General features: G+C 41.4%; 1 protein-coding gene and 1 long non-coding RNA gene across 15 annotated transcripts in view; one reads left to right on the top strand and one right to left on the bottom strand.

Annotated features, from left to right (window-relative positions):
* LOC121091046 overlaps positions 1-17,774 on the top strand; it is a 40,525-nt gene extending 22,751 nt beyond the window's left edge. Inside the window, exons 3-7 of the long non-coding RNA XR_005828814.1 lie at positions 2,921-3,051; positions 7,096-8,322; positions 9,113-9,242; positions 11,192-11,452; positions 14,704-17,774. This is a non-coding gene — a long non-coding RNA (uncharacterized LOC121091046). The remainder of the gene's footprint in view (positions 1-2,920; positions 3,052-7,095; positions 8,323-9,112; positions 9,243-11,191; positions 11,453-14,703) is intronic.
* The window catches only part of TCF12 (transcription factor 12), a 174,085-nt gene continuing 162,825 nt past the window's right edge, over positions 16,117-27,376 (bottom strand). For 11 of the 14 annotated variants that reach the window (XM_040600204.1, XM_040600202.1, XM_040600207.1 and 8 more), the window contains 5 exons: positions 25,733-25,847; positions 24,743-24,914; positions 23,287-23,519; positions 20,066-20,219; positions 16,117-18,407 (listed from right to left, as the gene is read on the bottom strand). In XM_040600204.1, the coding sequence (XP_040456138.1) occupies positions 20,077-20,219; positions 23,287-23,519; positions 24,743-24,914; positions 25,733-25,847 (663 nt within the window). In that variant the 3' untranslated portion in view covers positions 16,117-18,407; positions 20,066-20,076. The remainder of the gene's footprint in view (positions 18,408-20,065; positions 20,220-23,286; positions 23,520-24,742; positions 24,915-25,732; positions 25,848-27,376) is intronic. The other 3 variants (XM_040600208.1, XM_040600210.1, XM_040600214.1) reach the window with 1 other exon arrangement.

Raw genomic sequence — 27,376 nt, 5'->3', positions numbered from 1 at the left:
GTGTGTATGGTTGTTACTGAATTAAATTATGATCAGTAAGCACAGCTACATTTTTTATGGCATTCTTACAAGACATACTCTGTTGTCAAAGCATTCTGCTTTGGTCAAACTGTGTCTCTGAGTCCCAAAGAACATGCTGGACTATAGGCCTCCTCTTTTTTTTGTCGGTACAATAGCAGATTCACTAACAAGTGCAGTGAATGGCTTCACCCATGGCACACAGAAAGCTGTTCTTTCATTCTCGTTTATCTCACTTTCAGGGGAGACTTACTACTTTGCTCCTGAAAGTTTCTGTGATAAAATTTTCTCCAGCTGCTGGTGCTCTCCCTGCTTGGTCCAGCATGTTGCATACTGCATATACAGCTATGAAAAACCACAAGAAAGGCTGCCTATATGTATATATGCATGTGTATGAGTAGAGAAGTAATGACACAATGATAAATAGATTACCAGATAGGGAGGGAAACTTTGGGCCCTTGTCCTGGTTCAAATCCCTTGTAAGAAAAATGCTATGAAGTTTGTCACGTCAATATTGAGCAGAAATGGCTGGTAAATTCTGCTGGGGGTTCTGAACCTACAGGCTTAGAGACCAGATATTTCAAATGAGACAGTTAATGTAATAGTGTTATGTTGCTCTTTCCTGAGATGGTTTCATAAGTATTAGGAAGATGACTTTTAATTAGTATATTAAAAAGTTTCAAAAGTTATTGCTAATACTCTGTCATCAAGTTTTGTGAAGCAAACAGAAGAGGAATTCTGTTCACAAATAATATGGAGACAGATGTGCTAGCCATATTCCCAAGCCGTTAACAGAACAGTCATCAACACTTCAAAGCACCATATTCCCATATTACTTAGTATATATAAAATGACAGCATCCAAAATAAAAGCCAAAGCACTGAAGTGTCCCAGTATGATGAAGATCATGACTGTCTGAACAGAAGGATCAATATGGGAAGGTGTAAATCATATTCTTATTTTCTGGGGTAAAAAACAACTAAACACTTTGGTACAATTTTGGCATCTATTAAAATCAACTGGTATTTTTGTAACTGATTTCCACAAGGCCAGAACTGTGTTTTCTGGGTCTGACCATCTTGTCAGGATTTAACATACCTGAATTAGTAGGATTATATGTAGTGATGGGTTTCAGATTTTCAAATTTAAACTGTAGGAATAAAAAAAGTTACAACTTATCACTTCCTTCTTTGGTGACAGAGCTTGCTAAAAAATAAATGTTTTCACTAAATTCCAACTATTTCAAAAATGTCTGTCTGAGGTAGCACAGACCTCTTCAACTTCCTTTAAAACAGTGATCTGTGTTTCTGTTTAACCCAGGGACTGATACAAAATGGTTATGCTATCAGGTAGCATAAAATAAGGAAATAAATAGTTTAACAGATGTTCAGTGGGATAGATTTTTTTCTCTGTTGTGGGTGCCTGCTCACTACTGTTGAACTGGAAAGGAAGTACCTGCAAAAGCCCCTTGAATGCCTAGACTGAAAAGGCAGCCTGACTTAAGTCTTGTCTAAGGGTCAGAAGCAGGAGAGTCTGTCACCGACAGGAAAGGGAGCTAGCAGGGGTTGCAATCTTCACGTTCCAGTTTCCTACATTTTACACCAGTGTAACTGTACTGTCTTCAAAGAATATTCCCCACATGCAGTGATTTAAGTCTGATCAGAACACGGCCTTTCTTTAGCTACGTATCCTCCTGAGGCACTTATTTCTGAGAGACATTGCAGCAAAACCCATATACAAAAAGCTAGAACACGTAGCCTGTACATAGGGACAGAAGTGGGTATGAACCACTTCCCACGCCTGTGCCCTTAAGTATGACTATAAACTGGAGGCCTTGAAATCAGGAGAAATCTCTGGACTGTTCTGAATTGCTCTCACCTGCAGTTATTATCCCCAAAGAACATGATACCAACCACACATGATTTGGGGGTCAGCAGAACCACTGCTAACTTTATGTCAATCAATCCATTTTGTGTGCCACTGGCTCTAAAAAGCCAGTTGGCTTTTTTGGCTTCTTTGCCTCTTAAAAGATATACAAGACACAGTTCTAAAGGTTTTTCTGTTCTCAAGAGATTTACAGAAAGAGAGGAAAGTATAGAAGGTTATAGTAAGTGTGTGAATCCTGCCATTTAGATTATAGAAAGAGGTTTGTAATCAAAAATATCCTTGCCAGAAACAGTTTCAGGTTTCTTTGGTACTTAGAAATCCTTTGCTAAACAAAGTAAAAATGAATGATAAACAAAATCAAGTTTCCTTTGAGCCTGATGTTCTTGCAGCTGCACTCCACTTTTAAGAGTAACCCATTAGCAATTAATTTAGAATGACACTGGCAAGCAGTCCCCAGACTTTAATTAATATCTTTTTGACAAGCTCATAATCTTTCTAGATAATAAAGCCTCCCTTAAATTAGTTTAACTCTGATTTCACTTACCCTTATAAGCAATTGGCATCAAATCTAGGGTACTTTACAGTACTTTCTCATTTAAAATGCTTTTAAAAAGAGAATTTACAGTTGCATTTTGCAGAGTAGAAACAGTATTTGGTGAAGGTCACCCTCAATCCAATGGCAGAGCTGGAAAGAAAAATCTAAATTCCTGAATGCCCTTCTATTGTTCCATTGATTAAGCAATGGTGCTGTCTCCTGTCTCAGTATCTCTCAAGGAAAGGATTAAATTCTGATTCCAAGTTATGTAATTGATTAGTTTCCTTTATGCCAATATCAAGATCTTAGAAAGTCATAGTACAATATTATAACTATAATATAGCAAATTATTGTCTGTAAAAGTTACTTAAATAATAGGTTTCAGTACACGACAACTTAGGAGTCAAGTTTTTATTTAAATTTGTACTCTTAATATATGTGTCTACTTTTGAAAAGTTTGCTCTTAAAATTCTATGTCAGTTTTACACGTCTCAAATACAGAACTGGTCTACATGAGAATGTTATGGTGCCACATTATTGTGTCCTGCAGAATGGGAGATAATACTGTGAATTGGAAAAGATGCTGAGATAAAATCTCCTTTGACCTCTTGGTAAGTCAGCAATTTTTATATAAATGTTCTGAAACGTGCTATACGTGTGCCTGTTGCATATGTGTATTATAATAGGGAAAATATTTCTTTCCTTACCTGAACCCATTTTCTTATGTAGATGCTGTAATGAGGTAATTTGTGATACATAAGATCACATCAACCTTTCTTTCTGCTTTGCCTACAAAGTAAACTAAAAGGTGCACACATTACTGTCAGGCTTTGAGTCTTACAGGTTTTTTCAGAATTCAGAAAACTCCAACTGACGTAATGTTTTAAACAGATTATACCCACAAAGAGATTGTTTTGGTTTAAAGTTAGTCAATGTTTTGTACCTAACAAACTAAGAAATATCCGTCTAAGCATGGGATGACTCTACTGTAACTTACTGCCAGAGGAGACTGAAATAGGATCATTTTTGAAGGTAATGTTTGCCGAGTGAGGCTATAACAGTTTTAATTTGGTGATTCACAGGGATGGCTCCTTTTATTTTTTACTTTTCATGTAAGATGAAGAACGAGGTGAAAATGGGGTATGAAAAAAACAAGATTTGCTTATTAGTCTCCTCCATCTCAAATAAATATAAAAGCCTAATTCAAAAATCTGTCTCATTGATAAGAACTAAGATAATCAAGATGGCTGAGAGCGGCCAGTGATGCTATGCAACTGAATTGGGAGCCCGAGACCAGAAGACATCTCACCACCTCTAGAAGTCATGAGAAGTCTGTCTGTGCACTCAAAAAGTATTTGTCTATGACATCTAAAACTGAGAACACGTTCCAAACACCCTCTAGAACAGTTTTAGTAGCAATAGGCATCAGCTTGTACCATGACCTTAGAATACTAACTTTGCACAAAGGAGTTATTTTAGGTTGCTGCTTTGTTCTTTGTTTTTTCCTCTTCTTAAGTCAACACTGGGCAAAAAATACATGAGGCAGATATCAGCTAGGGAGGAAAAGTGCGAAAAATGTTTTCAATCAGTAGGATATTTCTCAGCTGAATTTCTACAGTTTTTCCTTAAGTGCTTGCTGCCTGCGGCAATATTAGCATGCTGAACTAAAGGCCTTAATGCTATGACAATTTCTGTTTCTGTGGCAATGATACTTCCATTTCAGAAGCCACGCATTAGAAAATGGTTTCTTACAATGAAACACTAAACGAAATACAACATGATCTTCCTCCTTTCTCATGCGTGTTAACTGTAAAAAGTTTCTTTGTCTGGAATGTGGCTCTGATTACATTTCTCTATCCAAAAATAAACATGGTGCAAAAGAAAAGGATATAGGGAGGGGTGAAAGCCTGTCAATGGGCCACCCTCAGGAAAGCCTCACAAGATCTACTGTCTGTCTCTGCAAGCCATGGAAGAGCTAAGGAAGTGATCCCAGCTTGGTGGTCTTTTTTTTAATTAAAACAAATGAGGCTCTTTCAGCTGCTGCAGATAAATATTTGATGAAAAGAGACAGGGACAGATGTCAAAAAACTGTAGTAAATAAAGAATAAGACCAGAAGACCAAATGTTACAGCAGCATTTTATATTTAAAGAAAAAAAAATAATCACTGTACAGATTTCTGTCAGCTGTCTAATTTTACTAAGATCATTCCAAAAGTGGGAAGAGTAATTCTTCATATTCGTTTTGACAAAGTAGAATGAATATAGATGCAATACAAATGCATATAGATAAAGAAAAGCTTTTAAGTCAACTTGTTGCACATTATGTGCTTAAACAAAAGGGTTAGGTCTCAGGCCATTGATGAGACAAAAGACTTCAAAGTCATTTGTATACTTGCATGCAAATTTATGTTGATTTTAGATTGACTGATAGAGCTTTGCTCCAAAATATATGTTAAGGATGCACAGTGAGAAGGTGCCTAGCAAAATATAAAAGCAACATCCCTATTGTAATAATCTCTCATAACATTTGTATGTCATGTCCTTAATGAATGTGTAATGTTAAAAGGTGAATGTGGTACATTCAACCTTTTCCTGTACTCACGGTTGTATTTACCACTGCAATTGGATCTAACTTCAAACTTCACCTTGCTGTCAGTGGGGATTTACACAAGATGACCTCCAAAAGTTCCTTCCCACTGCAATTACTCTATAGCTTAATAGCATTGGGTCCAGATTTAGTTTACCTTTTAGCAAATCCATTTATAGCGTTCTATGAAAAAACTAATCTAATGGAATTAACTTAAAAACAGGCCAAGTCATAGAGGGAAAATCTCAGTAGCTGGGTCTTTCAGGGTTAACGTCTTCATTGGCATTGCCTGCTAGTTTAAACTCTGATCTTGCCATTCCTGGGTAAAATGGATGTTTCCATTGAATCCAATATTAATTATACATCTGAGTGTGAAGGAACTGATTTTATAAGCAGGCCTTACGAAACTGTAAAGTGACTGTGAACCACAGGAGTTTCAAGGGAAATATTTAATTTGAAACCAACATTTAAAAATCGCATGGTGATTCAGATCACCAGAAGCTGGATTAATTGATATAATCCAAATTCTGAAACTATAAATACTGGACTTATGAATGAATAGAGCTCTGAAACATATACCTGACTAAAGATGGTTATGAAGAAAAAGCAAAAAGTTGATAGACTGCAGTGTGTAAGGGTCTACATGGAGATACTATAGAGCTATAGAGTCCAACAATAGGCATAGGTGAAAGCAGAGCAACAGCCAGTGACATAAAACAAAAGTTAAACTGGTTCAGATGAGAGATAAGGAACAAATTTTAAACACTGAGGAGAAGGAACCTTAGATTGCAGTGAACTTTCCATAATTTGAGGTAGTTAAATCAAACTACTACTCTAGTGACTATGTATTGGTTAAATTGGGAGGTATGGACCTCTATAAAAACTGCAGAAGGTCAAAATAAATGATCGTAACTGTCTCTTGTGGCCACAGCACCTGCAAATGTGTAGTGCTCAGCATAACGTTGCATCCCAAGCCTCTTGAGGTTTTCTGAAGGTGACACAAACCTCCTAATTCATGGGTCATGCAAAATACCTGCCCTTTGTATTGTGGCAAATTTCAGATAAAAACAAAGACTCAAGTGCAAAACAGTCAAACAGGTAAATTTTAATTTGAGGATCAAATGAAGAACTCAATAGCAACCTTGCTTGGCACAAATTTCCTTGTGATCTGACAGAACCAATCTGAACCACCCAAAGCTCCCAGAGATAACAGTTTGTCAATTTCCCATCTCAAAGGCAGTACGATAATTGAAAGCTTCCAGATATATCACATGGAAATCAAACTTGCAGCAAACAGCAAACTTCGTGATAAAGGCCTAAGCCTAATTCCATTGAAGTCAACGACAAAACCCGGCAGCTTTCAATAGAAGCTGGGTGAGGCTCAAGGTGAAAACCAACTCTGAGAACAGTTATAATCAACTCAATCCCCAGTAAGGACAGAATAAATGTGAGAGGATTCTTTACAAGTGTTGCCTGGGTTGAGAATTCACAAAGAGTGAGTTGCAAGGATCTCTGACACTGAGCACTTGAAGGGACTTTTGCAGAAGCTGACAGCATTTGGCAAGGTCGCCGTGTCCCAGTTAGCATGGCGTTACCATGCCCAGCTGAGAACTTACATGGAACCTGACAGCAGTTACCCTCTTTATTTAGCCTTGAGCTATCTACGGGCTGTCAACACAAGCTGCAGCCAAACTGTTGTACTGGAAGGTAAACACACAGAGTGTGGCTGATGAACCAATCAATAAAATGAAAAGGCAGCTAGGGGGGCAACAACTTTACCTTTGTTTTCTAAACAAGTGTAAGGGCTACAAAATGTACAATGCCAAATCTATGGCATGTCCAGTGCAAGACATGAGAGAGGCAGGGAAGGTGGCTGCAGCTAGAACGTGATTCAGGCTCAGATCAACAAAGAGTCACTACACTGGATACATGTGGACCAGTTGCAGATAAACACTCAATATACCTGTACACCAGTTCTATGCTACTGGAGCTATGTCCCAGCAGCACTGTCATTTACACAGGCAGAAACCAAGCAGCTTTCCCAAGGAACTTCCCTTCTGTTTTTCAGAGTGCAAAGGAAATGGATGGGAGACCTGTTTGGCGTTCCTAATCATCAATGACGTGTTTTATAGAGATCTGCTTCCGTAAAGACCTCTGTGCTGGGTGAAATACAAGCAGAGAGGAAAAAACAGATTTTCTCCAATTCCTTTGTTAAAAAAGGTAAGGAGAAGGCCCCAGAATAATAATCACTCCTTCCTCTCCTTTACAGATGAGGTTAAGGCAGACAGAAATGAAAGGACTCACCACGGTTATGCCACAGTCAGGAATTAAACTCAGAGCTTCTGAATCCAACTCCAGTGCCTGAACCACACATTCATTTTATTCTCTACATTCCCCAACAGTCTTAGGCCATGTGGCCACTATTGGTGAAATGAAAAACAGGTGCAGATCCATGAACAGATGGGAGACCAGCCCTGGCTGATCTCTGGAGGATAATACAGCATTGTTTTCCAGCAAAGAGGATTCCAAAGAACCACAGAGGCAGCACCCCTGCCCTAAAACTGAAGCTGCTCTGCCTCACACTAAATGTTATCTCTACCAGCCCAGCAAGTGGGAGTTCTGAGGCATGGCCTGTTGTCTGTCAGCAAAGGACACTGTCTTACTGACCTCTCAGACTTGCAATATTGACATCTCTGTTTTTCAGGCATGCATATAAAGATCATAGAAGGCTAATTGAAATTCCATTCTTTGCTGTAACTGCAGCCAGTGTTTCTACGTTGCTGAAACATGAAATTTCTTCCCTTGAGTAGACAATTTTGAAATGTCTAACCCTCAAAAAATGCCATTAATCATGTGCAGAATCTTTCTCTGGGAAAATCACTAGTGGTACGGGACAAATCAGCCAGGTAAGATGAATAATGTATTTATTCTGGATCCATAAGGACAGATCTACTTTTGATTTCCAGTTCATGGGGAGCTGATGGCTTACTCCACAATACTCCATACATTGTTAAACAAAGAACTTGGACTGCATTCCAAGTGGGAGAGTGATAGTAGGTAACGAACAGGGTGATTGCCTGGTCCTTGCACAGGATGAAGTGCTAGCATGCAAAATACTTCCCTGCCTTGTGTGACCCACGGTTATAGTCCCTGCATGGTACAAGACACATTTTCCCTCCGTGTGTGATCCGACGTATCAGCCAGGAGTATTAGAGAAGACATGGCAATCCTCAGTTTCCAAAGATCCACAGAGCACACATCAGACCCAAGAGGATAGCACATGCAAGAGGACAGGGTATGTTTCATAGAATCATAGACTAGTTGGGGTTGGAAGGGACCTCTAAAGGTCATCTAGTCCAACCACCCTGCCATGGGCAGGAACATCTTCAACTAGAACAGGTTGCTCAGAGCCCCATCCAACCTGACCTTCAATGTTTCCAGGGATGGGACATCTACCACTTCTCTGGGCAACCTGTGCCAGTGTTTCACCACCCTCACTGTAAAAATTTCTTCCTTATATCTAGTGGGAATCTACCCGATTTGAGTTTAAAACCAGTACCCCTTGTTCTATCACAACAGGCCCTACTAACCTTTCATCTTAGATACCACTGGTTCCAGCCTTCTCTTAGGTTGCTTCTTGCAAAAACACTCATTTAGTGCTGTGTTTGAGAGAGGTTAGTTGCCCTTGCTAAAGCTGCTTTTGCAGCAAAAACGCATGTTCACTTGTGCTAAGAAACTCAAACCCTCACAGTTTCCTTAGACTCATTTGAACTGGGGGCATAAAACCTGATTTGCAACAGTAGGCCAAAACCACACTGCTAACATACGTGTATTCTGCTCGTGCTAAACTGTAAAGCAGATTGGTTGGGAAAATCGATCTCGTCCACGTTATAGTCAGGTTTTGAAGGAAAACATTCTCCACAGATGACACTAACAGAATTTAAGAGCAAAGATGTCCCAGGACACTGGGAATCTCAAACTGCTTGGCCTCAGTTTCTCTGATTTGCTCTTCTCAGCTTCGTGTATGCTCTTTGAGAGACAAAAAAGAGCATTTCCTTAATTTTGAGCTTGGATTTCTTTTCCAGCTGAACACTCACAAAAGCAGCTGGGCCCAGAGGTGGAATGTTCCAAACCCCCATTTGGATCCCAGTATGTACGTTATGGAGTCAGTTGTGGCACCACTTCATAGAGAACAGACAATGAGTTTTGGATCTTGTAAGTACCTTTCCTCCCTGCAAATAAGTTCCCTTCCCCCATTCTTTTGGAAACATCTCATTCTGTATTGGAAACAGAGGATGTAATTTATTTTTATCGCCTTCCCTGTCAAACTGGCCAACTGCCACAGGGTTCTGCTTTCAGATGTAGCAAGATGCAGGAGAATCACAATGAAGAACCATTCATTTCAGTGGCTCCTCCTCTGTTTCCTTATCTTATTTTGAGGCTACCTACTGTGTTATCTTATCACTCTTTCTAATCCTGCAAAAATTCTCTGCAACTTGACCCCTCCACTGAAAGAGCTGACCTGCTTAGACCTCCCTGCTTCTCTGCTCCTGCTCCCTTCCTCCCAGAGCAAGTTGCTGCTTCATCTGTTACTTTCAGACTCCTTTTTCATGGCCTATTTTCCCCCTTCACTCCTTTTCCTAGTTCATTACACTGCATTACATTTCCTAGCTGAATGTACATACAGCTGTGTGGCCTCCTTGGGGTATGCTTAATTTCTCACTGTCCAGCCTGCCCTTTGATGTCTGCTGAAGAAGGATACATCTTTTCCATCTCTTCACATGTGCCTATTAATTACTTTCTTCAGAGAGACTGTTTACTGACTATCACTCTGTTTACAGTTGAATACAGCTAAACATTTGGTCTTCACAGTTCCCTCTCTTCTACGCCACCCACCCAGTTTCTTCCCAATTGTTGCAAAATAGATGTCTCCAAATCTCTTTATAAAGTCACAGATGCAACGTACTTACGTCCCCACACCCAGCCTCCTGCTTTCAAACACTGTTTTTGCTTCACTCACAGAGACATAAAGAAAGACTTGATAGGGGTATTTTTGTCTAATTCTCTAAAAAAATGAAGCAGTCAGTGAGGCTTAACCATTTGACCTTTCTGTTGCACATATTCTTACCTTGGGTACTGTAGAAACCCCAGAAATATCTGTAAGCATCAGGCTTCTGACCTGCGAAGAAATGAAATGAACTCAAGTATGAAGCATGGAAATATGCCCACTGAAATGAGAAGGGCTGTCCTATACATAAACTGCATATGCCTTTGTGGCATCAAGGGCCTTTGGGCAGAGAGAATTGTAGTAGGCTGTGGGGGATGAGAATTACTCTATGTGCAGAAGAGAAGAATTATATGGTTATAATGCAGCAATCCAGATCTAAGATGAAAATTCTTTCAGATGTCCTTCTCATTCCATATGGAGCTTAAAATATTACAAAATAATATGAAATAAATTTAAAACAAATGTGAGCTAAATTATGTTTTTTCCAATGAACAGATTATTGTCAATTTTTTGCCTTAAGACAGTATTTGGGAGAAGGAAGCAGATACCTCAAAGAGTTTAGGAATTGATTTATGACAAGGTGTATGAAGCTCACCAAGCGTGAGCCTGAGCAGGAAGGTGAGATGAAGGCTGTCAGTAAGAGGGTCGTGCACTTGCACGATTCAACAGTGGAACAACCTGACTACCCCAAACCGTTCCATTTGTGTTTTGGCATGGCATCCCTGTCTGTACAATTAGAGATGGTACACTTCCCATGGATAAGCCTGCCTGCTGCTTTCCGATTTCAGCTCCTATTTTTAGTGCTTATTACTTTACAGATTTTAACCATAGGAACAAGTTCTCCATGCTGAGAATTTGGGCTGAAATCTTTTAAGACTTTTAGCAAGACTTTCCGATAATTTGATTAAGAAGAACTGCTGGTTTGTGCATATTCCTTTTTTGTTACTATTACTGAGAAATTTTACTGCCCATATATTTACTGCTCACAAATTAGAATGATAATAGAGTCTGATAGGTGTTTGTAGGTTCTTGTATCAGGAATGTTCCTTTTCACTGAAAATTACCTTTAAAAGGTACTGGTTTAATAAGCATATGTTCAATATAGGCTTATTAGATTTGGGTTGAATAAGACTTCCCTCGTAATTACTCCTTCCAGCCCTGAAGGTGAGCATAGTGCTGTGTGCTGGAATGGAGAAGGGCTCGGACTTGCTCTGTCTTCTCCTGTCCCACTGCTCTTCTGGGTGCTGAGGAGGAGGCAGCCGCCGCTTCACCCAGGTGAGGCAGCCCCCACCCTGGGCCTGGGAGGAGCAGAAGCCGGCATGCACCAGGCTGGGAGGAAAGGATCAGACCCAGAGCTGCAAGCCCGAAGGGACAACCCCTCAAGGACGGGCAAAGGATCAGGCAAGAAGTGGCCCAGGTAAGTGCGGCAAGAAGTGTCCCTGACACTTACCTGTGGATGCTGGAAGGGACCTAGCATTGTTGAATCTCACCATCGCTCTTCACACTGGAGCAGTAAACCTGCACCACACTCATCATTCCGTTAGTTAGTTAGCAGAGGCACATACCTGGAAACTAAGTTTTAGGCTGGCTTATAACCGATACAGTTTGGAGGACATATCTCGTGCAACAAAAACTGAGGTGGGGCAGGGTGGGAACAAGGGAGGGAGGAAGTCCAGGAAGCTTTGTGGAAGCACCTGCAGACAGCTCAGTTCACATAGCCTTCCAGCTGGAAAGTCAGCGGTTACAGAAACAGTTGGATTAACCAAGGTGTCATTGTGGTTGTTTTTCGCCAGTTATCCTGGATATGCATAATAGCCACGCCAGAAAGACAGACAGTGAACCTTGACGGACACACGTCAGTTTGGGTTTCATTCACACTCTTTTCCTTGGTACTTCTGTAAATGCAGAATCTGTCTTTATATCAAAAAACTTTATAAGGAAATCTTTAATGACACATTTGTAATACTTTATATAACAGGATAATGACCACCAGCTGGCTACCGATAATAGCAGGCACTAATTTATAGTGGGTTACTACCTTCACATTCTGTCACTTATTTTTTTGTTTTTAGCATTCTTGTCCTCTTGTGTTTTACAGTGCTCACATTTACTATTCTTGCATGCTAGGAAAGGAATAAGCATTTAAAAAGCTTTTTGTTTAATTACACTTTCAGCTATTATTTAGTCATGTAAACAAGTTAAATGGACATTTAATTAAGTGTTAACCTTTTAAAAGAGTAAATTGGAAACAGAGCCCATCGGCTTAAAACCGATATTGCGTGCATTTATCTTAATTAGTCAGGTAGTGTTAGGGATTAATGTACTTTAGCTGTTATATTCATGATCAGATACATTAGCATTTATGTCTCTGTAGCATACAGAAGACCTGTTAAGATGTGAGCTCTCTTCTGCTAGGTACTGTACAAAGTGTATCTGTAAGACTCCCTTCCTTCCTTTGTCACCTTTAAAAGACAATACTGATACCCTCTTCAGCTTTTGTACGTGTGAACCGACCATTCTGATGACAATCGAAAACATGATCCAAAAATTTCCCCTACTTTATCATTTTATATTTATATAATAGAAGATTTCTCTCCTATAGAGCAAGTTTTCGGTACTTTAAGATGGGGATTTTGCATTCTAGCACACTGAGGTTCTAGTCTGGGTGAATGATGCCGATACAATAAATACTAAGCCCACAAATACCCCAAAGAACTCACCTGATTTTGAAAGCAGTTATTTCAGCAGTCAGAGAGAAACGTTTGAGAGTAGTCTGGAGCACCTAATCTGGTTGTGCAGCAAATAATGGGCTATTTGGTGTCTTTCCAATAAATACACAAACTAGGACTAGTGATTAATTTGCTTCTGTGATAAGCGAATGCTTCTGATCATCTCTGCCCATTCATGGGTGCTGGAGAGTAAAACGTGGAGCAATTACTCCTCAGACATCTCATTCTACAGATGAGTGTTGGACTTATTTTTATAGTGATTGCTACAGACTTACTTTCATGAAATTTCTTTAGTTGTACTTGAATACAGAAGCCTGACCTTCTACAATTGCACCACAAGTGCTTCTTTTGCCTTTTTGCATCCTGGACACAGAGGATGTGCATTTAATGCGACATTGTGTCAGATGAGTATAAGGAACCACTTAACTTACTTGTATATAAATAAGAAATCCAGCAAAGCAGTAAATCAGTCTGTTCTGGCATTTCCAAGAGTCTTCCCTTAGCCATTAAACCACAGCAAAGGAGGGCAGAAAAAGCCTCAGCACAAAAATAAGAAAGTAGAGCCAAAAATCTGCATTACTAAGTTAGCAAGATACTGGTGTGTTTGTATGTACAAGTGTTTAATATCACGTCCATTCACTTTGAATAATTTCCTCCTGGATTTTTCTTTTTAAAAGAGCTGAACTGTTTAATTTTCCAAAACAAATGTAACTTAGTATGTTATTCCGAGCTTTGATGGAAAGAAAGAGCTTCGTCTGTAGGATCGGTATAGGTTTCTCATGGTTTTCTGAAGTCCACGTCTAACATAAGACTGAATTTTGAAATTGAATATTGTAAATTATTATCTGTTCAATCACAGTTGGCAGCAGTTACTGTTCTGACTGATAGTTCATATTTAATTCCTTTGGCCTCTGATAATGTTAAAAACACAGCAGGTCTCTCCTGAAAATGCAAGAGCCTTGCCATTCTCGTTTCTCTAGTTTACCTGATATAACCAGAATTCCAAGTATTTAGCTCAGCCACTGACTTTCTAACAGATCTGCCCTCCAGGATCAGTTATGATCAACATTTTAAGAGATTTTAATCTCACTTGGTATTGGTATAATTTTTTATGACTTTTTTTTTTTTTTTTTAATCAGTTGTTATTTAACAGATGTTAATTGCATCAAAACATTTGAAATGTCAGGATTAGGAGAGAATTGAAAGGAATCCTGTTTACAGCCCAGACACATGCAGGTTGGAGCAGCCCAGGGCCAACACAAACACTGCCAGGTGACTGCCACCAAGCAGCTGCACCAGCTGCGCTCTCGTGCTGCACACACAGGCTGCTGCTTGCGGGACCAGTTGTATATTCGTGCCTTAAGTTGGGAATAAACTCCCAGTATTGTGCAACGGCATCCAGGCTGGTAGCGGGATGAACTCCAGCAAACCAGTACAAACCACGTCCCCTCCGCCCCACACACACGGCTCCCACCAGAGCTGGCTCCGGCAGCACAAACCTGGCAGGCAGAGCAGGGCGGGTTGTAGCACCCCCCCATTAGCACCAGTTCCCCCCTTCCCGGGGAACCGCTCCCTCGCTGTGCTGGGCAGGCGAGCAGCAGGAAGGCAGGAGCCAGGGCTGAGGCACTCCCCAGGGATGCAACCCTCCACCCCCGGCCTGCGACACTGTGGCTCGCGTGGCCACATGGTGTCTGCACGGAGGTGCCAGCTTGCCTGCTCACTCCTGCTGGGCCGCCTTGAACCCCACTCTTGAACGGCTGCCAGGCTTCCAAACTGGGGCACTTCCTTCTCTTACAGGACACTGTGGTACCCACAGGTTGGGTACATTAGCAAGCGTGAGGTATCGGTGTCACAAACCAAAACCAAAGTTTACCGTCCAGTATCTAGGTCATCTTTTACAGACTGTTGCATTTTATTTTTGTTCTGCAATCATTTCCAGATGCCGACAGGGAAAATGTTAATGTTGATTAATTCTTGGGAAAATGTTAACTCTTCTATAAAGAATCCAGACTCAGCTTTTAGTAACAACATCTAGTCAGTGCCGGAGGAAAAGGTGGAGTCCATTTTAAGCCTTTCCCAATGCTTCAGATTTACAGTAAAGCTTTCCTACGGGATTCCAAACGCTCATTCTAGCAGAATTGTATTTAACACAAAGGTATCCCAACATGCATCCCTTCCATTGGAAAACAGAAAAGAAAAAAAGATTAAGGAGTTGTGGTCTGAAAGTACCTGGAGACAGGACAGAAGCCTGGTGAAGGAAAGATGAAGAAGGGGAAAATGCCATTTTTACTCTCTCTGAAAGAAGTGACTAACTTGTAGTAGGTCTCGTTCAGAAAAGGGGAGAGGAGTGACGATGGATGCTCAAAGGCTGGATTTAGAATTATTACTGAATTAAGTATGTGTGCTGGGGAAGGCAGCAGGGCATCTCTTCCACTGCTGCTATTAAAGACATACTTCCACAGCCCAGTGTCACCTCCCCTCTTAGAGATTTGCCTGTGCTAAAAGTGCCAGCACATCAGCGACACTTGGCCGTATATGCACCCTGACAAGTCTTCTACAACGTAAACTAGATCACAACATCGTTACATTTTCTAAGGTTACGAAGGACAGTCCAGGAGCTGGACATGGCAGCCACACTGCCTGACACACACCACATCCAAACACCCTCAGCTCTCCGTTTGCTTTGGTCTTTGATGTGCTTTTCTGACTAACATTTATTTATTTAGAGAAGAGCTGGAAAAACCCAAGCTTCTGCAAAGTCTGCTTGTTTCTGGAGGGTTTTGGCTTGAACAGTTGTGCATAAAGACATCACCGCTCTCTGTGTACGCCATGGACACTGTACACCTTTTTCTTTTGTTAACACTCTCAGAAAGAAAAGTTGTAATGTGAAGAAAGCTTAAGCTACAGACCTTTCCCCCTCCTCTTTCGTTCACAAGACCTACACAGAATGCCCTCATCAACTCGGAACCAACTCGGCACTGAACTGCAACGCACAAAAGGGGCTCAGATCCCAGAAACTGATCTCGAGGGGCAAAGTAAAGGAGCGAGATGCAGCAGGAGGCAGGTGCCCATGGGGTCAGCTGCTGCTCCGTCTGCTGTTTGCCTGGGCAATCCCTGTCCCGCGCCGCGGCAAGCACAGGGCAGGCACCACTCCTCCTCAGTGCGCCGGCCACTGCAGTACTGGCTTCACGGGGAGCAGCAACGCTTCTTGTGCCTGCAACTGACACTGCGTGCCTCGAGCGTACGTGCGGTTTTATTCAGGTAAAGGCAGCAGCTAGTTTTGCTGGTGTTTTTGAAGGCACACGCTACCTACGAGGAGAGAGAAATTTAAAAAACTCACTGATTTACCATGTTAAAAAAAGATGGCACATTTATTGCTACATAAATGTTATATACATAGTGTTTTCTGTTACATTGACAGAAATTGTTTTGAACTTCTTGCTGCTGGTTGGAAAGGTTTATCAGCAATACCTTGAAATTTGACACAGGGTACAAATCTGCAATAAACCAACAATGGAAACTGGAGAACAAGATGAGAAGCAATTCATCTCGGACAATTAGCTCTTACAATACTCCATAGGTACTACACGGTATGCTAGAACCCTACTATGGTCTTACAATGCTATTGTAAATTTCTGATATTAATGAACAGGTTATGGTAAATAACCCTACATTTTTACTACCTAATATAGTAAAATAAAGTAAGAAACTTTTTACTGAAAACTTTTTCGATTTCAAAAATCTAGAAAGAGTAATATTTAGAATTCAAGAAATTTTCTTACAAGATTATTGTATAAAAGACTAGCTACAGTGAAAAATAAGCCAAATGTTTTTTTCTTTCTATTTTATGAAGGAAAGCTTCTGGGCATACTGCAAAGTCTAATATAGCCAAAAAGACAACAAGCTTAGAAGGAAAAAGGCCAGGCAGTGGCACGTGATCACTTTCACACGTCATAAGCAACAAATTTGTTTAGCTGATAAACACTGAAATGAAGAACAAGGCCACAGATATAATCAGGTGTTATTTGATGATATATGCAAATTAAAGTAATAGAAATGAGTCCACTAATTCCACAAACTGTTTTGTTAGGAACCACCCAAAACATGAGCTTAAATTCATTAGTTTAAGAACCCATCTTTTGTTCTTTCAAATTAAACTACCTCATAAAAATTACTGGTTTGTTCCTGTTTTGCGTGTGAACCGATTGCCAGTGATGAAAGATGCACTATATAAACAATCGCTCAGACAACCTTGGCTTCGGGAATTTCCTCCCATGGTCGTTGCAGTGGAAGACAGTTGCCATGGAAGTTCAAAGGGATTTTAACCATTTCAACACACCTGTGACAAAGGAATACTGATGGACACTGTTCTGGTGGAGAAACATTGAAAGGTTTAATGCTAATATGGCTTGGGAGGGGTCATCCGTTTGCATTTGACTCACGCTGTTGGGTTTTTCTCCACTGACAAGCCATACAAAAATGACAAGATAATTAATGTATACAGTAAGGAAAAACTGGTGACCATTGCTCTTATATTCCATTACATAAGTAAGCCCACCGTACTGGTGGTTATATCATCACACTACCTGCCACGGTGAATTTAGGATTTTACTATTCACCAAAATTACAGCCTGAAAAAAAATCTCCTTTGTATTTTAATGCATTTTGTGCTTACGTACAGCTAACACTTTACATGTACTATATGTAGTACTTACTGCTCGGAAAACAAAGCAACTCTAACAAAGTAGATTCTCCCCACCCAATTTACACTTCACGTTACAAGCTTTACTATGAAGCCTAGAAGCCTAAAAAGGTTTTGTTTATAATTAGAAAAAAAAAATGTTTGAGGAAAGCCTGAGGGAAAATAAAAATCACTTTTCAAATCCAAGAAACGTTATGGTCACAGTGCTGCTCCTGCCTGCAGCCTTCAGGAGGCCTCTCGCCGGGCTTGACGCACGGAGCTCAGTGTGGAAGGGTAACTATGACCATAACTGTTCAGATTACCAGAGACCAAAAATAACATAAAAAAAAGCTATACCAAGGAATAGTTTCCTATTGCATGGAAAACACTAGTCATATGGCAAAAGGAGAGGAAAGGACAACAAAAGACTTTTCCCTTCCTTTTTTAAGACACTAATAGGTATGCTGGGAATGCTACGGGTCGACGACGGTTGTCACTGCTTTGTTCTCTGATGTGAACAGCTTTAGTAAATGCTGGCATCCAGCTGAAATTTTATCAGCTTTTAACATGTTAACTTTTCCCTTTATATGTAGACCTTTACAGTTCCATAACAATAAATAAAATTTGTAGTTACAATGCATTTGTCAATTCAGTTTAGGCACAAGGCAACTTCCACAATGAGTGGAGAGATCACAACAGTCTCTGATTGTGCAGAAGCGACACACTGCTTGCAACAGAATGATATGTTCAGAGTATCCCATGGGCTGAAATTCTGTCTGAAGATCTTGTATCTTCAATCCTGATGCAGGTGTTGACCAGTAGCTTTGATCATAAGATTGCATTTGGGTTTCTTGCTTCAAGTGTTTTCTCCTGTCAGGTTTGTGTCTTCATAGAATCTTAGTTGTCTGTGTCCTTGTGAAGAAAGGTCACCTTCTGTGTATCCTACCAATAATTCTGGAAATCTAGAAAGGAAGTTGGAAGAAAAAAGGAGTATCAGGAAACGAATCAGTAGGAAGCCTATCCTCAGCACTAGAGAACCAGTTTAAACTGTATCTCACAGCATTTTTAGTCTGTTAAGTGCAAAAGAAAATCACATTGAGAGGCCTGGAAATCCTTCCCAGAGACACTTGTACGGGATATGATATACTGCACAGTTCACGCTCTGGAACCTTCTGTTTGGACCCTCTGGATCTGGGAGAATGGATAACCACAGCTCTCAGACCCCCGATTTGTGTTTGACTTTATTCTCTGAAACTAGCAGCAGCCAGTCCCCACCCAGTGCAATCGCTGCTGCTGATGCTGCACCCTGCCGCGCACCTAACGGGCCTGTGCAGCCTTTTCACACCAACGTCACACTTCAGCCACCTTAACGAGTTACTGCTATTAAGAAAGCAAAGATATAATCAACTTTTCAAAGTGGCTCACTGTAATATTATGGCAAGAACTGACTACAGGCTGCTGTAAACCAAGAATTATCTGACTGTTTAGAAGTAGCCTGTTGCTCTGGAGTGAAACAAAGGAAGTTCAAAGCGCCCTCTTCCCTGGAAATGGAAACCCGTCTTCTTTATGAAGAAGCTGCCTATAAGGGATGGGGAAAAGGCCCTGACCCAAACAAGGCTTGGTTTAAATGCCATTTCACTGCTTTCTAAGGAACGCTGGGAATAATCCAACTTCCACAGGATACACTGGCAAGATGCATGCCTCTACCTGAATCTAAAACAGAAGCAAAAGTCTACATACACAACAACAAAAAACCCTCCCAAACTGTAAAATTTAGTAGAGTGATGGATTAAAATCAGGGCAACCAGCCCAATCTCCCCCTCTTTTTGAAAGTGGCAACACTTCTACTGTTTTAGAAGACATGGAATACTCACAAGTTTTTCTTCTCAAAGTCAAGGTTTTCCCAGATACCTAAAAAAACCCCCAAACCCACCAACACGTCCTCGCACCAGAAGACGCAGATTCCTATCAGGCCGCCCCCTCAGCATGTTTTAAATGAACCGCTGGGTATGGGCCTACAGGGGGCTTGTGGAAACACCAATTTAGTGGGCAAAGCAGAAAATGCTGCTTTCCTAACCTGAGCTCTCCGCACTAACACAGACTGTGACTTCAGGTATTTGGCGATCTCTGCTGGGCAAGGGACAGCAGTCAGAATGACTGGCCTTCAGCCAGACAGCAAAGCTCTCGGAGATGAGAAGCCTCTAACTTTTGCATCAGCACTGGGAAACAATATGCGGATTTTTAAATGAACTAATGTGATACTTAGACCATTTAAAGATGGTATAATTCATCTCTATTATAGTTGGCTTATCTAGCAAGCTGTTAACTAATCCTCTGATGTCACGCCAAGAAGGCCACCTGAGCCAAGAGATGTAGCCATTGGCAACAATGCATGGAAACAAAGAGACTTTAACGACAAGTTCTCGGGGTTTTGTTTTATTATAAAACTAAACAAATCTGCATGCTTTTGCTTATGCCGAGAGATCTGAAAGCACTTAGCAGCACAGAGAAGTTTGGTGCCAGTGGCAGCTCAGGAACTAAGAATAAACCGATCTCGTTATCTCCCACATTTTAGCCACTAAAAAGGACAAGAGCCATTCCCCTGCAGACACAGACGTACCTGGCTGGTGTTCACATATGACCCATAGGGTTGGTAGTTTCACTCAGGCCAGGGTGGCTTCCTGGGTGTGGTGTTGGCGGCTCTGCCGATACGGCAGAAACTTTTTCTTCTTCCCTTCTCTTAAGGCAGGCTGCTTTAGGGTTTAGGTTTCGTTCTGTAACGGAAAAATGATTCTTAACATCCCCCACACTGATACCAAGGGGAATACTGATGCATTAACCGCTGGAATAGAAACAGCTACACAGCTTCCCTCTGCTAAGCACTGACGTCCCTGTGTTAAAATGCAGGTGCCTACAGCTGCAGACAAGCACTATGGAAAATCCCACCAGGCATCTCCTAAACCGGTGTTTAAAAAAAGTGAACCCCAGAACAAAACAAACTTTACAGCTGCCTACATACACCTTCAAAGCAGTGCCTCCCTGGTCACCAGAAGTGGCTACAGTGCAAAATGAGAATTGTCTGTAACTTACAATGGACTAACCCAGAGATCTGTGTGTTGGTACGCTGAAGTTGTACCATCCTCACCGACACCACGCTGGTTTCAGTAATGTTACTTTCTTTAAGCATTAGCCCACTGTTGGAACGGGGGAGGTACAATGTTCTAAGTCCATAGTTCCGTTCATACCCTAAAGACTGTGCAATCATCTTGTGCCCTCCTCGCTTAAATCAGAAGAATATGACACAGTCACACAGAGCAGGATTGTTTTTAAAAAAATGTATTTCCTCTCACTTCAAAAGCAGTACTTTATAACAGCCAGTTGTGCATTAGCTATCATGATAGCCCCTTCAGTATGTTTCCGCTTCCCTAATTAGCTTCAATGGATGTAGATTTGGATCTAGTTTTCAAATAATGAGTTTCTAAAAGTCAGTGGTTTCTGTTCTTCAAAATGCCTTCTCATGAATCAGAATACAAGAGATGTAAATTGCGATGGCCAAAAGGACACAAAAAACGCACGTTAATATATTCTACCAGCGCATGTTGAATTTTAATCAATGGGTTTGAGGTATTTTTCGAGCTGTCAGTGAATTCTGTTCTGCACTTTAAGATTGCAGATACAATTTTAACCATAAGGAGACGGCCAAAACTGAGCAGAGAGCACAAGCCCTTTCCCTCTAGTGATTGCAGTTTGCTGCCCCCTGTGCCCTTCACACGGGGTAGAATCTAGCTAATTTGAGAGAGGCAATTTTAGACGGACTTGCTAATTCTGCTTCCACCCAAGTCATTACCGACAGCCTCCTACCGCATTTCCTAAGGATGAGCACTTCCAAAGAGTCTACTGGAAAAAGAAACCCGCTAACTTTTCTTAATCACAGTTTTCTTTGTTTAAATGTGGCTTGCCTTGAAGTTTTAAAGAAGATTTAATTACGTGGAAACTTTGAAAGGCAAGTTAATTCACAGCGATTTAGGAAACAGAGAAAAATGCCTGCCTACAGTTAGCGCTCAAAATCTGAAATGTTTCGTTTTGAATAGCACCAATCACAAAATGAGCAGCTTCATTACCAGCAGCGAGAGGATATTGTTTATGTAACTCTGTCATACGCTGGTGAAAGCTCCTCCGGGCACCACACAAAGCTCCTCCGGTCAGTCACTTCCAGGAGCAGGTGCAAAGAAAGACGGATAAGGTAAAATGGGGGATGGCCCCGCTCACGGGAGGCACGGTGTGGTTGTGACAGGCTTCCGCACACACATGGAAAGCAGAAGAAGAGATGGAAATGGGAGGGAGGAAAAGCTCTCAATTTACACTGCTTGGAGAAAAAGATTTCTACCAGACACGTAAGGTTTGGAAGCAAATTCTGACCAAGGCAGAAGAGATTTTATTAATTTTCACACAGAGCTTTCTGTGGATGACAGAATCTGCAAGAGCAGGGAGACAGATTCAGTGCTTTTTAAACATTAAAATCCACACTTGATTAATGGTATTCTGATCTCTTAACGCTCAACCTTATCTTCCAGACTATGACAAACATCTTCAGATCAAAACAATTCCCAAGATCAAAGTCTAAGAGACGCTCAAACGGGGCTTTACCATGGCACTAGCTGGTGTCTCATCTGCAGACCAACGAGTTGCTCTGCCTGCCTTGGAAGGCCTACTGCCGGCAGCGTGCGGCTTACTAACAACTGGGTCAGTAAAACTGCCTGCAAACACACCATCTCATCCTTACTACAAAGTACGTAAGCTTGCGTTGTTAACTCTTGTCACTTTCAATAAATGCTTAACAATTGCTTTGATCTCCTGTGCAAAATGCAAGGAACTAACTAATTAGGAAATGAAAGGAAAAATAAGGTACGCTAAAATACTGACAGCATTCAGTGACATCAGCGATTCAAAGACGTAGCAGTACCTTAAGCGAACAGGACCGCTGACATCATCCACATCTGAAAGTCTTTTCCAGTCACTCGCTGCACTTCCATCGGTGAGGCACCGAGGCAGACTGTTAGTCACTAGGCCAGAACAGCGGAACGTGGGGATGCTCACCCATGCGGGTGCCAGCTACACAGAACAGAACTGACCTTCTGTTGGAAGGGACCTGCAGGGATCGCCCAGCCCAGCTGCTGGATCGCTTCAGGGCTGACCAGGTTAAAGTGAGGAGCCTCAGAGCTTCAAAGTTCTTTGACCCAAGTTTAAAGGGAGATTAAAAATCAACTGTAGCTTCACCAACGCATGAGAACAGAACAGCTGAACTGCACAAAGAATTCTTCCTTCTGCACCTACCAACAGACTGATTCTTTCTTTCTCAGAAAAATTTAAAGGAATCGGGGTAAGAAAATACAGGCAAACCCAGCCCTGATTCAAGTAAAGTAGAAGCAGGTTTCCTCCCTCCTCCTCCATCTACGTTTAACCCAAAAACCTAAGTAAGCACTGTTAAATTCACTGCATTTTAATATTTCAATTATCTGGGGTTCACCTTAAAATAGATCTCTTATTGTGGCTAAAGCTTCTGTACTACTAAGTGCTCGTTACAATTCAAAGCAGGACATATCAATATTTTTACAGAAACCTCATATCCACTTTCTCTTCCCCTCTTCCCTCAACCCCTCCCCCTTTTTTCTTTAAAAAAAAGCCATCCTTTGCTTTTCCTGAAGAACCTCAACACTGTTACAGAACAGCAAACACTTTCAGTAACTCGTGCATCTAGTTGTGCAGGTTTCAAGAGACTGACACCATTCCACCAACAAAGCCACCGCACAAACTGCCCCTGCGCGATGACGGGCTACTGACCTCTCACTTGCTGCTCTAGACTGAGGATGACTGCCACAGCCTGGTGAAGAATAAGCAGTTTTGTCTGTGGTTTTTCGCTCTTCAGATGAAGCTGACACATACGGCCAAGTTCTTTAAATGCCTCATTAATATCTCGTACACGCAAACGTTCTCGAGCATTATTTGCCATCCTTCTCTCCTTTTCTCTTTCTATTTTCTGCTCTGGGTTTAAATCCTCATCTTCATTAGTGCTGCTGCAAGAAAGTAAAGATGAAAGTACATTGAAATATCACTGGTGTTTCAAACAAGTGATCCTGCTGCTCATTCAAAATTTTCAAGTTGATGGAAGTTAAACTTCTTCCCACTTAATCTATTCCATACTGAAGCATACTTAGATAACTGTTAGGTAACAGCGCTTCTTGCTGTTCCTGCCTTTTCCTGAAAATAAATGTTAAATGGTTTCTGCCTGAAGAATACCCACAGAATAACGTCTACAGATGATGAACATCTCTGGCAAAAGTAGGGGCAACACAATGCCCCTTGAAGTAAAAGATGTGCCCAAGCTACCACTTCACTCAATTACTGATGAATGTTCAAACAGTTAAGACTTCTCAGCCATCCTGTCAGGTAAAGAACAAATCAAACAAGAAGTAGTTTTTAATTTATCAGCTTATATAAAAAGGCATTCAAGTAATTTTCCATTTCACGTGCTTATTAAAACGTTTTAGCTTTGTTAAAGACTTTATGGCCAATTTTAGAACTTTTTTCTTCTAATACCCAGTGTACAGCTAAACACTTATATTTAGAATTCTTGTATCACTTCAAACAACACAAATGGCACCCCTGCTCTACTAAAATTAATAGACTAAAATGCCATTAGACACATGCAATGGTACCAACTCCGCTGCCGTGGCTGTAAAATTCTCATTCTCGTTACCTCTAATTTCAGCACCTGTGCCTCAGGCCTACCAGGCAGACCCAGAAGCATTTTACCTGGCATCAGCTCCAGGTTTTTTGTCCGTGGGTTGGGAAAGGACAGAGCGTGTAACGAGGGCATCTGCCTACAGTATTCACCCCAGCCTCTGGGTTATCAGTCAGGCTGCCGCTCTCCATCACCACGGGCTCACGTTTAGGCGCGCAGCCCTGGCCCAGGTACACAGTACTGCAGGATTCCAACGCTCCCATCCTCTGCGCTGGGCAGGGCCCTCTGAATCTTTTACTGCTTCTATCTACTGGCAGGTATCAGACAACGCACTAACCTAAGGGAACGCACCCTTCCCAAGTGACTTTCCCAGAAAATCCTCTCTCTCATATTTAAATAGACACGAATATGGTAAACTATTTACCTGGTGCAGCTGCCTATTAATGTATGAACTGAGTTAACGCAAAAACCTTGAAATACATTTATCAAACTAAGGGCACCACACTACAGAGCATTAACGAAGCGCCAATTCCCCACGTCACGTCAGCAACCCACCTTGTTCTGCCTCTAGATGAGACCTTGATATCCTTCTGGGAGGACTCATCATCTGATTTCATGTCATCCGATGAGGGGGGTTCATGGATATTTTCATCCTTCTCCTTATGTTCAGACTTGATTTCTGTTGGACCTATAGCCACAGACTGGCTCTGTAAGCCACCTGACAAAGCTGCAAGCAACCAGAGATCGGTGTGAGTGTCACAGGAATGAAACGTTTAAGAGAATCTCAAGCAGATACTGCAATGGGCAACCAGAGCCAAGCAGAACTCTAGGAAGACCACAGGAAGAACGACGCTCGGGCCACAGGAGAAATCCTGCTAATGCTGCCGTACTTGGACACACGCCGTGGGCTGGTAAAGGGATCGTCATTCACAGGGCAGCTTGAGCAGTAACAGCTTAAGCTACAAAACCCACCGTTAGGACAAAAGGACCCGTGACAGCGTAAGGAAACCTGCCTCATGTCTGGGCTGCAATGTTAGGGCAGAGCTGCAGTGACACGGAGGCTTGGGCTTAGGCCAAACACGCAACGCACATCTCCCTGAACGCTGCAAGCAGACTAACACGTAAGCTGACTTCTGCTTTCTAGAGCTTGCTTCTTCTGGCCGGAAAGGGAGGGAACTGTAAACACCTGTGTGAATGACTTCCTTTTATTGGCCAGACTGGGATCTGGCCAGCTCACTCCGCAACCCTCCTGGCTGACTGGGAAATGGCTGCAGTACTGCAAATGGCATGACGGCTCCTCAAGCTGGAAGAATGCGGCTGTAACGCACAGTCTTCTGCTGAAACTACACTGGGACAAGTCTGACACAGGGATGCCCTCAAAACTGTTGCTGGAATCCCTGGTGGTTTACAGGATTTATAATTAATTTTTATTTCTCACCATTATCTATGTCCCTATCCCCTGTATCGATGCAATTTTACCAAGATCTACAACCTCACTGGGGTACTGCAGATCCTGTGCAGCATTTAATACTCCTGGAACGTTACCTCTGTAGCTTTCTTGTGTTTTATGATTTAGTTCTGTGCTCTGAGCAGAAACTGTACTGGGAAGAACTGAATGGTTGCTGTTCAGGCTGACACTTTCTTCCCGATGAGTCCCAACCTAAAGCAAAGCAAAGCAAACATTTCTGTTAAAGAAGTAATTCAAAGAAATAGTCCAAAAATAGAAGTTTAAAAGACTTAAAGTATTTGCTGGATTAGAGACCCGAGTTAAGGTTCTAGCCCAGTGAAGGAAAGATAGAGTTGAAAGATGCCATTACACTGAACGACTCGATTACACCACACTGGATTAAGCTGTGTTCCAAAGGGTGACCAACACCTGTTTGCAATAACATAGCAACCCAGCAAAAATTTTTTCCAATGTTTTCCCACAGAACACCACAGAATTTTCTCCCCGATTTAGACCTGAAGGGCACAGGATTTGTTGAACCTTTGATGGCTTTAACACAACTATCAAGTCTAGTCATTGCAACATTTTGATCCTTAAAAGATCATGAGGAGTGATGGACTTTCCCGCATGTGAAAAGTGTGTGTACCGCCCTACGCTCACGTATAGAGATCCAGACACATCTGTTTATAAAAGATACAGATAACACCTCCTCACTTCTCGTTCACTGAAAGAGGACTAAGAAAGAACTGGATCTAATACAAAAATACTACTTTATTCACTTCTTTCTCATTGTCCTCCTTTTTCAGCTGAACACATTTAGTTTAGTCCCACTACAGAATCTTAGCACACAAAAATAATGCAGGCATCTGACTGTTCTTACCACCTCTCCCAGTATTGTCTAATCTGCTCCGTGATGTAAGATAGCTACAAGTGCGCATACCTAGCTCGAAAAGGGAAACTTCTTCAGAATCCTGCTGCTTAGTACAGAACACTTAGCAATGCAAACCTCTATAAAAAAATATTCTTTTGTTTGAAGAAGGAAGAGGTAAAGACACACTGCCTATATTTAAATAATTTGGAACGCAAGTCATTTAAAGCTTTTGATTCCTAAAGACACAAAAGTCCTTTAAATATTTATAATATAACCAACATAATACAATTAAACAGTTAAAAATCTGAACAAAGATGAGGGATTTTGCTATTATTTGTATAGTTACAAAAACTGGCTACAGATGAAGCTTTTTATTGGAACAGTAGCAAACATGTCAAGTAGAAGATTAAGCCTTTAATTAAATAGGTTTATTGCCTGGAGTTACACATGAGAACCACTGTTTTTCAATAAATCCTTCAATCCTAGTAAACTGCTGAGCTTTGAATCCCTCTTGAGTAATTAATGCAGCTTTTACCTTTCATGTCTTAGTATGGGTTTTACCCAGAGAGAGATAAATACCCTTATGCAAGTTTATCCTTTGTTTAATATACACTCGTTCCTGTAAGCTAACGCACAGGAACAAGAAAGGAAAGGGGGACACCCCCCCGCCCCGACAACCCACAACTTATATGAGGTCATTCCGGGCTGCTATTTCTATCTATTGTTCTGCAGAAAATCTCGTCTTCTATACTGCGGAATATCTGTTGCTATTTAAAGTGTGTTTTATCTCCCTTTGTGCGTAACAGGCTTTGTTTGTGCGAAGTTCTGCTATGGGTACAGCCACCTCAGCTCTCGCAAATGTCATGAATTC

This window comes from Falco naumanni, chromosome 7 (assembly GCF_017639655.2).
Source record: "Falco naumanni isolate bFalNau1 chromosome 7, bFalNau1.pat, whole genome shotgun sequence".
Taxonomy (NCBI): domain Eukaryota; kingdom Metazoa; phylum Chordata; class Aves; order Falconiformes; family Falconidae; genus Falco; species Falco naumanni.
This window is presented reverse-complemented; position numbering and strand designations above follow the sequence as displayed.